The sequence below is a fragment of the Melanerpes formicivorus genome, unplaced genomic scaffold, assembly GCF_026170545.1.
Source record: "Melanerpes formicivorus ecotype bairdi unplaced genomic scaffold, bMelFor1.0.p_v2 SCAF_11, whole genome shotgun sequence".
Taxonomy (NCBI): Eukaryota; Metazoa; Chordata; class Aves; order Piciformes; family Picidae; genus Melanerpes; species Melanerpes formicivorus.
The window spans coordinates 16,427,062-16,440,152 of NW_027142363.1; the positions used below are offsets into that span (position 1 = coordinate 16,427,062).

Here is a 13,091-nt window from a genome sequence, read left to right on the forward strand (position 1 = left end):
AGGCAACGAGCTCGGCCGCCCGGGTTCCACTGGGTTTCCATCGCGCCTTTCACAGCCCGCAGCGGGGGGGGGGGGGGGGGGGGGGGGGGGGGAGGAGCGGCAGAGGAGCGCCGCCTGGCGGCCCGCCCTGCGGCCGCGCGGGCACAGACGGAAGGTAACGGGCGGCGCGCGGCAAGGAGAGGCGAGGGGCGGCGCGCGGGAGCTGAGCGCCGCTGTCCCCGCGGCGGCAGCGCTGTTGCGAGTGGGAGCTCTGGCGAAAGGCTGCGGGAATGCAGTGTGCAGCGTTAAAGAGCTCTGAGCTTAACAGCTTGCCTCTCAAAATTGTCATTCATTTCTTCCCCCCCGCCTCCATGTGTGAGGAGGCTCGAGGTTTCTTAGAGCCTCTTTATTCCTTCTCTTTCCCTCATGGCTCCCTCCCCCTCCAGGGAAGAAATCGCCAAACCCACAAGAAGAAAAGCTGCCTGTAGCTTGGAGACTAATGGGGTGAGGAAGACATGACAAGAGAAATCCTGAGAGGTCACCCAGCTCCCCAGGAATTCACCCGTGGCTGGAAAGGTAGAAGCCAGAGGTGCAGCTCCTGCTGTAACTTGTGGCTACCCCTCACATAGCTAAGGCTCTTCGGAGTTCAGGCGCAGATTGTCCAGAACGTTTGGCTGTAGAGAGAAGCTTGTGATTTAGAGCCATTTCTGAACTGGAGAAATGAGCCTGAAAAAAATACCTGAAGTTGCACAGGACCACTTATCACAGGAGTTGTGCTTTCAGTTTGTCCCCACTGTGTGACACAAATCCTTTCAGGTTGGACTTGATGATCTTTGAGGTCTCTTCCAACCTTATTGATTCTATGGTTCTATGATTCTATGACCCAGATGCAGGACCCTGCACTTGGCCTTGTTGAACCTCATGAGGTTGGCTTGTGCCCACCTCTCCAGCCTGTCAAGGTCCCTCTGGATGGCCTCCCTTCCCTCCAGCGTGTCTGCTGCACCACACAGCTTGGTGTCATCAGCAAACTTGCTGAGGGTGCACTCAATGCCACTGTCCATGGCACCCACAAAGATGTTGAACAAGCCTGGTCCTAGGACTGATCCCTGAGGGACTCCGCTTGTCCCTGGCCTCCACTGGGACATGGAGCCATCGACAGCCACTCTTTGGGTGCGGCCATCAAGCCAAGTTCCTTATCCATCTAGTGGTCCACCCATCAAACCCTTGTGTCACCAGCTTGGAGACCAGGATGTGGTGCGGGACAGTGTCGAAGGCTTTGCTCAGCTCCAGGTAAATGACATCAGTTGCTCGCCCCTCTTCTATTAATGTTGTCACCTGTTCAGAGAAGGCCACCAGGTTGGTCAGGCAGGATTTGCCCTTGGTGAAGCCATGCTGACTGTACCCACTTGCACTGAAACTATCAGCACACTTGGGTTCTTAGGATTTCTTGGGAAGTAAAACTACTTAAAAGAGCAAAACACTGTCTACATGCATTGTAGTGCAGCCAGAGTGTGAACAGTGCACCCCTAGCAGCCAGAACTAACAGATGCAGCTTGAAACCTGTACCTTTCCTGAACTGAGCCACCAAGACTAAGTGAGAACTTGTTCCCACGCACAAATAGACCCTTTACTTGATGACCAAGGTGACAGAACTTGTGTGGGTAGCGAACTCGAAGCCTAAGGTATGTTTTCAGGAGGACTGAGGAAGGGAAATGTGGTTTGTTTGTTTGTGGCTTTATTATTTTTTTAACAGAAGTGTGTATTTATAATAGTAATTTTCATCTTCACTTCTGAGAAGAGAGAACTGAGGCTGCCCTCTTGTTCAGGCCAGTATGGTGGAAAATGTCACCCCCCCAGTTTCAGTAAGATGCAACTTAGGCTGGTTCTTGTGAATAGCTGTAAAAGGAAAGTTACTGCAGCAGAGCTCTCTAATCAAGATGTCTCCATGGACAGCCTGTCATCCTGATGAGAGACACTTCTGATTTAAGCAAAGATGCTGCATTGTAGCTGAAACACTTCTAAGTGTTCTAGCCTCCCTTATTGTATCAATGAGTCTGGAGTTATAGAGCTCCCAATAAGGGGTTTTAAAGTATTTCACATCGAGTACAAGTCCAAAAGCTCAACACCCAAACATGTGCTGTAAGCAGGGAACACATTTCAAAATGCATTTGAAGAGCAGTAGTAGAGTTTTGTACTACTGCAGAAATCTTTGGAAGGAAGAATGTGGGCAGCATCCCGAGTACTGCTGGGGAAATTTGAGATCTGTGCACTTCTGTGAAAAGCTCAACTTGTGGGCAAATCAATTAAGCAGCAGCCCTTGCAGCAAAGCTTAACTAATTTCCTATTTAAGCTCTTCAATTACACTGATTTAATGATTAAATTTGTTCCAATTAATGGGAAAAACAAAGAATCCATGGTCAAAATATTGGACAAACTGTTTAAACTAATGAGGGAGGCTCGTGTTTGCAAAGCAGCTATCAGTGAGAGCCTGGAGGAGAAAAGGAAACAGCTGCCTGCAAATAATCACTAAATGCAAGCACAGGAGCAAAGTGAAGGGGAAGGTGTTGGTGTGCTTCAACACATTAAGTAGCAGCACAGTAGTAGCATGCTGCATGAGTGTTGATCACCCTACTCAGCTATTGGTGCCCTTAGGTTATGCCTGCACTCACATGTAGTACATCCCTAGGGAGTGAACCTGGGTGCTCGGTCCCTGAACGTCCACTTTGCATAACATATTAGGCCACTATACTCTCTGTTATATTCTGCAGTAAAATTGTTTTCAATAGTGCTTGTTCAGTAACTCCAACTGCTCCTGAAAGACCACCAGTTAACCATGAGAGAGCCACATGTCAAGGAGACTAGGGCACAGGTGCACCAAAACTAGCATGTGGTCTGAGCCATGTCTAGTTAGATATCAACCTGGCATTGTTGAAACATGCAAGTCAGGCCTCCAAAATATCAGAATCATACAGCACAGTTACAGGTGAGTTCTCAGAGCATTTTTGGTTGCCTTTCCTGGAAAAAGGCTGGTCCCAAAACTGCCTACTGCTTGTTCTTCCTGCACTAAGAGAGAGAATATAAAAGGTGTAGTATAGAAAATGTCCTCAGATGTCGTTTCTTAGTTCTGCTAAGAGTAATTGGCCATTGGAATGTGCTGCCTAGGGAGGTGGTGGAGTCCCTGTCCCTGGAGGTGTTCAAGAGGGGATTGGATGTGGCACTTGGTGCCATGGTTCAGTAGTCATGAGGCGCTGGGTGATAGGTTGGACTTGATGAGGTCTCTTCCAACCTTACTGATTCTATGAGACCAAACTATTTAAACCAGATCTTCACGCCAGGGGAGTGTGAAGCTGTGCCCTCTGCGACAGCAACTGGTGACTAAGGAGGGACATATGAGTGTATCTGCATTACTCAACCAGTAATTCCAGCCACACTCCTTCTGTTCACAGCTTGCTTCTTTCCCCAAGATCCAGTTCTCTTCACGCTGGGCATTCTCTTTGCCATTAGCGATAAGCCCCCATTTGGGAGCGCACCTCCATGTGAGAGCTCACTGCTGGCGTTAGGCCGATCTGCTGTGCTGAAAATAAAAAATTCTACAGCACCACAGGTTTGATCACTTCATTTTCTTGCCTGAGGCACACTGATTTCTTCCCATTTGGCTCTGTGGGTGGAACAGGCGTTTCAGTATACACTGCCACATTCATTACAGGGAGTTCTATGCTAGAGCTTTTAACATCTTTGTTAATACTGCCAGTTCTCTCCTCCCCTGTACCAAGTGGTTGCCTGAGCTGGAACTCCTTTTAAGGACCCACTCCCAGTAGTAGTATTCTCCTCCTCAGAGTGACCTCTTCAGAGGTGAGTTCCTTTTGCTTTCTCAGAAGCCTGCCTCCTTGATATTCCTTAGAAAGTCATTATTAAAGATGTCAAAACCACTCACAAAAATATCACAGAAATTCCAGAAATGGAGGACATCATAATTACTTCTTTGTCATCACCAACAACTTAAAGCCACAACGTTTGAGTTAAAAAGTTTTATGCAAGAAAAGATGTTTAACATTTAATATAAAACCAAAGCTTGACAGAGCTGATTTTTCAAATGCCATCCTTTTCCTATTCACCAAACCACAATTAGAAGATCACAATTTAAAATGTCATCCTAAATACTTTAAAAAGCTTTATAAAAACATTCATAAAGTGCTACTCACAAAAGCACCTAAACAAGAATCTGAGAGAAATACCTATTAGGATGTTAATTTACTTAAGTGCTGCTGAGGACTAAGCTGTAAGGCAGCAGTGTAATTCGTGGCACTGTCAGCTTAGCAACCATACCACCCAGGAAAAACACTGTTCCACAGACATAGCCCCAGCAGTGCCTCAACTGGGCTCACAATGCATATGCAGAGGCAGCCAGCAGTGCTGTGGGGTTTTGAAATAAATAGATGCTAATGCCACCTGGAAACAAGAACACTGGCAAGGGGGAGATGTGGATTCTAAGGGAAGTGATCATCCCAGGCTGTGTCCCTACCACAAGGGAAAGCTTATACAGATGTACCTGCTTTTTACTGGGATAAAAATAATCTCCCACTAGAAATAACAGCAAAAGGCACTGATCCTTGGAACATCTCTATGTTCTCCTCTTGGCCTTGAACATACCATATGGATAAGCACCTTTCTTTTCCCTGTCCCCAGAAGAGGGGCTCAGAACAACCATCGCACCACACTGAACATGTACTAGCTCATTTGGCAGTGGTCTCCCCCTTTGCTCAAGTGTCTGGGCAGTGTTCACAAACAGGTTTACCCAGAATGAAAGGGGACAGGCTCCGAGAGCTCCCTCTCCAGGGAGAAGCTGCCTATGGTCTATGTGGCCTTCTCTCCACCAGCTACTGTGTGTGGTGCTTCTGGTGGCGTACCAGCTGGGGCTGGAACCGAAAGCTTTTCCCACACTGGGTGCAGTGGTAGGGCTGCTCCCCAGTGTGGATGCGGGTATGCTTGATGAGGTTGGAATTGCCGCTGAAGCCACGGCCGCACTGGTTGCATTTGTAAGGCTTCTCCCCTGTGTGGGTACGAGTGTGGTTAATAAGGTCAGAGCTCTGCCCAAAACATTTGCCACAGTGACCGCAGGCATAAGGCCGGACACCGGCATGGGCTCGCTGGTGCTGAATGAGGTGGGAGTGTTGGCTGAAGCTTTTCCCACAGGCCAGGCACTTGTAGGGCCGCTCACCTGTGTGCATACGCTGGTGTTTGATGCAAGTGGAGCTGTCACTGAATATCTTCCCGCACTCACTGCACACGTAAGGTTTGAGCCCAGTGTGAATACGCTGGTGCTTGAGGAGATTGGAGCTCTGGCTGAAGCTCTTCCCACACTCAGAACAGGTGTAGGGTTTCTGGCCTGTGTGGACCCGCTGGTGCTGGATGAGATGGGAACTCTGGCTGAAGTCCTTGCCGCACTCCCTGCACAGGAACGGGCGCTCTCCAGTGTGCACTCGCTGGTGCTGGACGAGATGGATGCTCCGACTGAAGCCCTTGCCACACTCGGAGCAGATGGTGGGCCGCTCTGTATGAGGAGCTTGCCGTGAGGCTGCTGCCATCTTTCTCTCCTGTCTTTTCACCAGGCTGGTATCAGAGCAGGGCAGCTTAGCCTCTTCTTCCTCCTCACAGCCACCTTGCTGAGCTTCTGAGGAACTGTATTGACTTCTGTGGCTGACCCCAAACGTTTCGTCTCCTCCTCTAGACCCCACTGCCAATATGTCCTGCAGATCTGTGCTTGCAAGGTGATCTGGAAGGTGACCAAGCTCACCACCTGGAAAAATGTTTGATTAATTGTGATTGTTGGTGGGGAGTGGCACAGCAGAGAATGGGCAAGCTGTTATCCTAGAGAGTATGGTATGCATCATGTAGATGCATGTAAAAGGAAGACTGGTTGCAAATGGAAACCTAGCTGCAGGAAGGACTGCATGGCTTTGTCATGTGGCCCAGAGAAGACTTGCTGTGAACAGCAGAGCCAAGGGCAATGTTACAGGTGTCTCCTTGCTTCTAAGAAGTCATCACACTTTGTCTTAACATTCTGTCTTCTTATACATACTCTTAACAGCAGGCTGACAAAGGCAGGCTGTCCGCCTGCCCTGAGGGGCAAAGAGTAGGCCTGTGTGACCTGCATGACATGAAGTGGCTTAAATAACACTGAGGCAGCTCAAAGAGCATTCTCCTTGCTCTGTGTTTATAAACTTACCTAACTTGTCCCTTACCCATGTGCATCTCCTCCACAGGCTCATGATCTTGTTCTTCTTGGTGCATCTGGGCAGTTATGTCAGGTTCAGCGATCAGGAATCCTTCTTACAAAAGCAAACAAAAGCAAACAAAAGCAATCTTAGTTTAATGTTCAGCAAGAGCTTGTCATATGTCTTAAATTCTACTGCCCCTGCTGAATATCAGGAACAAACCAAGATGTTGCATAAAAGAATGAAGTCAACTGAGCAACAAATATTTATGGACATCTTGTGCACTTCTGAAGTGTCTGGTGTCAAGACATTGCCCTTAATTCAGGGTTGCCCCTCTTCCAATATGTGATATACAACAGGACATACACCAGATGTGCTGGGCTTGGAATTGGTTGACAGCAATCATAGGCAGAGGCAAAAAGCAAAACTCAGATGTACTTAAATGTCTTTAATAGGGACAGTCAAGACTAATTACTTTCCTAAGATCATTTTAAATGAAAAATGGCTCTTTAGTCACCAGAACCTGATTTTCTTACTTGCTACTTCATCTCGTCTTTCTCGTCCAAGATTCTTAGGCTGAGGTAGCAAAACTGAACAGAACAGGCAATTTGATGTCTGGTCTGCTCCAGCTGGATTCTCTTAGTTCCCATCTGGGCATCCCTACTGAGCTCCAACAATCATCATGTATGCAGCTCTTGGGCAGCAGACTCTTACAAATATAATCAGCAGCAAAGACAAGAGTTTTTACTTAGCGTTTACTATTTTAAGGACCAAACCAGACAAATAGTAAGCAAGAGCAGTCAGCACCAAGAGGAAAAGCATTAACAGTTGCTGCAGAAAAAATGGGGAAGAACAAAGAAAATGAAGTGAGGAGGAGAGTGAGAGTGGTGAAGCCCTGGAATGGGTTGTCCAGAGAGGTGGTTGAGGCCCCGTCCCTGGAGGTGTTTAAGCCCAGGCTGGATGAGGCTCTGGCCAGCCTGATCTAGTGTGGGGTGCCCTGCCCATGGCAGGGGGGTTGGAACTAGATGATCCTTGTGGTCCCTTCCAACCCTGACTGATACTATGATACTATGATACTAAGTGGTAGGAGTTCCACTTTATTTTTTAGAGTAAGAATCAAAGATGGCAGGGAAAGGATACTACAGAGATGAGCCTAGGACCAGAGTGATGGGCATCAGAGCTAAAGCTGAGATCACTTATGGGACTATGTTTAAGGCACTTCAGACAATTTTCCTCTCTTCCCCCTACCTTAATCTTTATAGTCACTTAATACTAGTTTTTATCACTTCAAAAATATACTCCCTGAACTATGCTTCAAGCTACCAATCTCTCTGGACAACCAATACCTCTGGGTAACTACTCAAGCTCCAAATGGAACTGACTGACTGGACAGATGAGCTTTGGTGCAAACAAACTGTAATCTGATGCGTGTCCAGTCCTGGACCACTTCATCCATCACCAACAGATACATGGCAACTGGTATCAGGTAATAAGGGATTAGATAGTGTCAGAATCAAAGAGACAACTCACATGAAGGGAAGGGATTACAAAACCACCAGTCTTGAAGTCTCTTATTCTGTGGAAAAGCTGGACAGAAATAAAGGAAGCAAGCAAAGGAGAAAGGCTGCAATCTTGAACTGCAGAACCATGCAGGAAAAAAAATCATAGAAAAAGAGCCTTAGGGGAAAAAAAAAGTCTTAAAACTTAATAATCTGAGTCCCTACTTCAATTATTTGCTGAATGTTGAAGTGGACCACCCCTGCAAATGGATCATTTCCAGCAGTTCCAAACTGATATACAAAGGGAGGTTGCTTTCTGCAGCCCTACAGGCTTGACGACTTTGCTACCAAGGAGAATTACTGCTGCCAAGTTTGGCAGTACAAGCCAACCATTGGGATTCGCGTGTGGCAAGTATGTATGAGAGCAGGTGGAGTCAAAACCATATACACATAGAGACCTTCCCCCTAGGCAGCTAACCACAAACAGCAGGGTTTCTCCCTAAAGTGAACAGTGAACAGGAACTTTGTAGGAGCAAATTCATCAGCATTTCAGAGGTGGTACAGCATCTGATAAATGTCCAACAATCACCACCTGGGGAAACATCTAAGCAAGCAGAAGAATTCCTTCTCTATTGAGAGCAGCCCTGAAGAGGAGGACTTTGGAGTGCTGGTGAATGAAAAATGGAGACAGCAATGTGCACTTGCAGCCCAGAAAGCAAATTGCATTGTGGGCTGCATCGAAGTGTGACCTGCAGGTGGAGGGAGGTGATTCTGTCCCGCTTCTCTGCTGTAGTGAGACCCCAGCTCTGGAGCCCTTGATGTAAGAAAGACATGGACTTGCTTAAGCAGGTCCAGAAGAGGGCCACAAAGTCGATCAGAGGGCTGGAGCATCTCTTCTATGAGGATGGTCTGAGAGAGGTGGGTTTGTTCAGCCTGGAGAATGTAAGTCTCCAGGGAGACCTTCTTGTAGCCTTTTGGTACCTAAAAGGGGCTTACAGGAAAGATGGGGCCTGATTCCTTATTAGTGAATACAGTGATAAAAAGTAATGGCTTTAAACTGAAAGAAAGTAGATTTAGATTAGATGTAAGGAAAAAATTCTTAACTGTGAAGCTGGTGAGGTTTTGGAACAAGTTGCCCAGAGAAGCTGTAGATGCCTCATCCCTGTAAATGTTAAAGGTATAGTTTGGGTGGGGTATTGAGCAACTTGGCCTAGTGGAAGATTCCCTTCCCATGGCAGGGAGGTTGGAACTAGATGATCTTTATGGTCTCTTCCAATGCAAACCATTCTGTGATTACCTTCAGACCCTACAAAAATTTCCTAGCTGGGTTTGCCACTGACACATAATTTGTGATGCTCAGGTTTGCTATGGCAACTCAGCAGAAGGCAGGCAACCTCAAGTGAAAGGAGGGCACATTTCTTTAGGGATCTCATCTGTAACTAGCAGAAGCATAGCCTTGAGTTTAATCATGCTACTGCTGTGTTATGTGGAAACAAAACCAGGAAGACTGTGTTGGTGGGTGTGTGGGGTCACTGTAGGCAACATTCACTGCTTTGATAAAACATGGTATGGAGGGTATCTAATCTGGACCTCCCGCAGGGTCTTTGCAAACATGCCATACCGTCCCTGGGGCCTTGGCTTTCACATGGTGAAAGCAAATATAGATTTTGTAGCTGCATCCTACAATTTATGTCTTTACCTTGGCTACTTATTTTCTGTTCTGTTCAGGTCTGTATTCCTCCCAAGGCTGTAATGAGCTGTGGAGGTTAGAGGGCTCATCCTACTGTAGAGCTCCATGCTTTCAGCTTCTTGCTCTCCTGATGTGCTGTCAGTGGTGAAGTGCTCTCTGCACAGTCACACCATGAGCCTGCAATGCATGAACCCGCAATTTAGAAGATGTTCAAATCCTTCCCTTAACTATTACCTGGGACTGGTAGTGCTTGCCTTAAAATCAAAAGGTGAAGGCCTTTTTTTTGGTCATAGAAAACAATTATGCAGCTGTAGAGAGTTCTGAGCTCCCTTTTTCTTTACCGTCAGATTCGTTTGATAACGGACGGAGCTTGTCAGCGACTGCCTTCCTGCCTAGCCCTGCGACCAGTGCCCTGCCAGGAATGCTGGCGCGGAGCGGGGGGCGTGCTGAGCAAGACACAGAGGGCAGAATGGGAGCACTACAGCTGAACGCAGGGCCAGAGAGCCCAAAGGCAGGGTGTGTGCGGGAAGGGGTAGGTGTAGTATTTGGGAGCAAGGATTCTCCTGAGAGCAGGGGCAGGAATGCAGAGCTGCCTGTCTGTAACAGCGATCAAACGCACTTGGTGGTACGGGGGGCAGGTACGTACTGGCTCTGCGGCAGGTGAAAGGCATGGAAGGGAGAAACGGAAATGGGTAAGGGATGCAAGCGGACAAGGGTGGCAGCTACACCAGAGCGGGGTCTTGAAAGGGACAAGCTGACCATCCCCTTCTCCGAGCTGCATTTTGTCTTCTGCAGGCAGCTCCTTCGAACCCAGGGCCGGCAGGCGACGGCTCTGGGCGCGGCTGGCCTCCTCCGAGTGGCGGCGCAGAGTCGCGCAGGCACCCCCGGCCCTGCCCCTCGCCCCGTCCCGCAGCCGAGCGAGCGCGGGAGGCACGGCCCGGCCCCGCCGTGCAGCGCCCTGCCTACCTCCGCAGCGCCCGGCGCGCCCGCAGCCGCTTCCTGCTCCCGGGCCAAAGGGCGCTTCCTGGGCGGGGCAGGCGCCGCCGGACTCGGGCTCGGCCCGGCGGGGAGGCTTCCTGGCGGCCAGGAGCTCCTTGCAGGGCGAGCTTCGCCGCCCAGCGCCTCTCGGCTTGACGCCCTTCACCTATGTGCCTGGGGACGTGCGCTGGGACCAGGTGGGAGGAGGGGTGGATTACTCGCGTCTATCGCTGCTGTTTAGGAACCAAGAGTAAGATTCAAGAATCCAGCACCGCTTCATTGGCTGTTGCCTGGAGGCGGGCCCTCGCACTCTGCAGGGTGTTGAGGCAGCACTGTTGTGTTATGGCCCATGTACAGATTGTATTTGCCAAGGCGCGTTCCGTTGGGGCGGGCGGCTGCTTTGGCACCAAGCCGCCAAGCTTAGCTGTAGGGCAGGATGGAAGCAGCTGAGGTGGGAGTGCATAGGACTCGTCTGTGATAGAAAGCAGGGCGTAGAACAGCTCTCACACAGCACCTCCTGGTGAGGACACGGCGCCATGCAAGGCTGGGGAGACAGTCACTTTGTTCTGCACTTGCTGCCTCATTTAGAGTTTCCCCAGGGGAAAGAAATGTACACATGGTTTTACCACATCATCCTAGCTTTCCTTAACTTCTCCAGGCAACTCATACCTGGAGGGGTGAAAGCAGGTGGCTACCTGTTTTCATGAAATGGGGTAGGAAGTCTGAGAGCTTAGGTTTATAAATCAGTTCTTCCCTCACGTTAGAGTTCACCCTATGCAGTAGGTGACACAGGAATGGGTTAACATAGGCCTCTGCAGTTCTGAACCTAAGTTCATGGCCTGGAGACTCCCTTCAGGGCACTGGAACACAAGTGCTGGTACTGAAGAGCTGTTGCATTGGGGTACACCAGGCAGCCCTCTCCCTGGGCAGTCCCTGGCATGACTCTGCATGACTGCACTTAGAGCAGTCCCTGGCATGACTCTGCACTTAGAGACTCTGCTTACTGCTACGAACCTGCACTTGGATGTACCCACTGCATCACAGGCCTCCAGCACTAGCCCAGCTGGCAGCTTTCTAGTGCAGTGCGGGTGTGTTTGTTCCCTTGGCCTTGCAGAGCTGGAAGTTGGATTCCATGGAGGCTGCATCTCACGCCTGACAGGGAGCAGCCATCTGTGGGACCACAACTTTTCTTGTGGTGACCTGAATGCTTGCTGTTTTCTTGCCACACTGAAGTGGGTTTCTCTGCCAGCTTACCAGGTAATCGGGAGTGGTTTGAACACAGAGAAAGCCACCCTGTGGCCACAGGTGGGAGACAGCAGATGCACTTCATGCCAGTAGGCCATGAATGACAAGCAGCTTTTCTCCTTGGCCTCTGTATCCCAACAGATAAATACATTGCTGGTTTGGGTGGTGTTTTTTCAAACCACCACTTGCTTCAAGGCGATACATAAAATTACCCAGCCTTTCTAGAAGCTAAACCACCTAAATAGATAGTCTGTGCTTAGCAGTAGTACAAAACAGTCTGGCCATGACATGAGGACCTGGAGTGCACACAGATGTTTTCCAGGAATCTGGAAATCTTTCCTACTAACAAAGTGAAAAATCCTCTCAAAGCCTCCTTATTCCGTTTCCACTTCAAGATGTTGTTAGCAGGGCACAAGCAATTGGAATTTGTCAGCAACTGTGTGCCCTAAACTTAAGACAGAAATGAACAGGGATCAGTGTTGTCAAGCTAAGGCTTTGTTTGCTAAGGTTTAAGCATCAATTTGCATTAAAGACTCTCTGATGACTGAGAAGTGATGACTGATATGGGCTCATTAGACTGATAGACTAATTTCACCGGCTGTGGACAGATGGAGAAATGAATGTCAACAAAATAAGATGGGAATACTGAATAGAATGAGAGGGAAAACATAGCCTCATAAATTTACAGTGCAGTTCAGCTGACAGGCAAATTGCTCTATCCTTGTCATGCCCGTAGTGTGTAGCATGTTTGCTGAGAAATGTGGATGGTTGAAGATCAATATATTCACAGTCAAGGTACAAATGTATGCAAAAGGATGAAAGAGAGACCCTGGTTGGAATGGGCTGCCCAGGGAGGTGGTGGAGTCCCCATCCCTGGAGGTGTTCAAGAGGGGATTGGACATGGCACTTGGTGCCATGGTTTAGTCATGGGGTCTGTGGTGACAGGTTGGACTTGATGATCTTTGAGGTCTCTTCCAACCGTGGTGATACTGTGATACTGTGATTCTGTGGTTGATGGGTCTCTGCCCTTGCAGGTTGTTGAAGCCATGGCTGAGCAGATCTGGTGCTGGTGATAAATATTTCTGCTTTGTGCAGGAGACAGGACTCCAGAGGTCTCTTCAGATCAACAATTCTGTGATTCTGTGGCAAAGATATGGGTGATTGTGGGTTACCATGCATGTGGCACCCTGCAGGCAATCCAAGAACTAAAAATTGGTAATTTGGGAGAAATCTTCAGAAACAGTTTTGGCTGTCTTAAAAATGTACAAAGGAAAAAAGTCCACAAAATGGGTAACCTGACATTGCAAGGAAAAGTGAAGAAAGCAAAGTGTCTCTAGGCTGATGCAAATGGTAAGCCAGCATTGCTAGACAGATGCTATCACGGAAGTTACTACATTTCAAAACGTATGAGTTCAGAAACACCACCCTGGCAAAGTCTTAGCTCCATTTTTTTTTACTTCAGAAAAAATGTCAGTGTTTGAGAAC

The 13,091-nt window shown here is 48.5% G+C and overlaps 1 protein-coding gene across 3 annotated transcripts; it reads right to left on the minus strand.

The window, feature by feature from the left end:
* Window positions 1-3,296: 3,296 nt before the first annotated feature.
* Window positions 3,297-10,385, minus strand: LOC137444304 (zinc finger protein 3-like). 3 transcript variants are annotated; one of them, XM_068144840.1, is made up of 4 exons: window positions 10,350-10,385; window positions 9,393-9,560; window positions 6,222-6,305; window positions 3,297-5,776 (listed from the first exon to the last, which is right to left on the minus strand). In XM_068144840.1, the coding sequence occupies exons 3-4, from the start codon at window positions 6,268-6,270 to the stop codon at window positions 4,857-4,859; spliced, it is 969 nt and encodes a 322-aa protein (XP_068000941.1). In that variant the 5' UTR covers window positions 6,271-6,305; window positions 9,393-9,560; window positions 10,350-10,385; the 3' UTR covers window positions 3,297-4,856. The 3 variants fall into 3 exon arrangements, with proteins under 3 accessions (XP_068000941.1, XP_068000940.1, XP_068000943.1); XM_068144839.1 differs by having other exon boundaries at window positions 6,222-6,308; XM_068144842.1 differs by having other exon boundaries at window positions 6,206-6,308.
* Window positions 10,386-13,091: the final 2,706 nt, after the last annotated feature.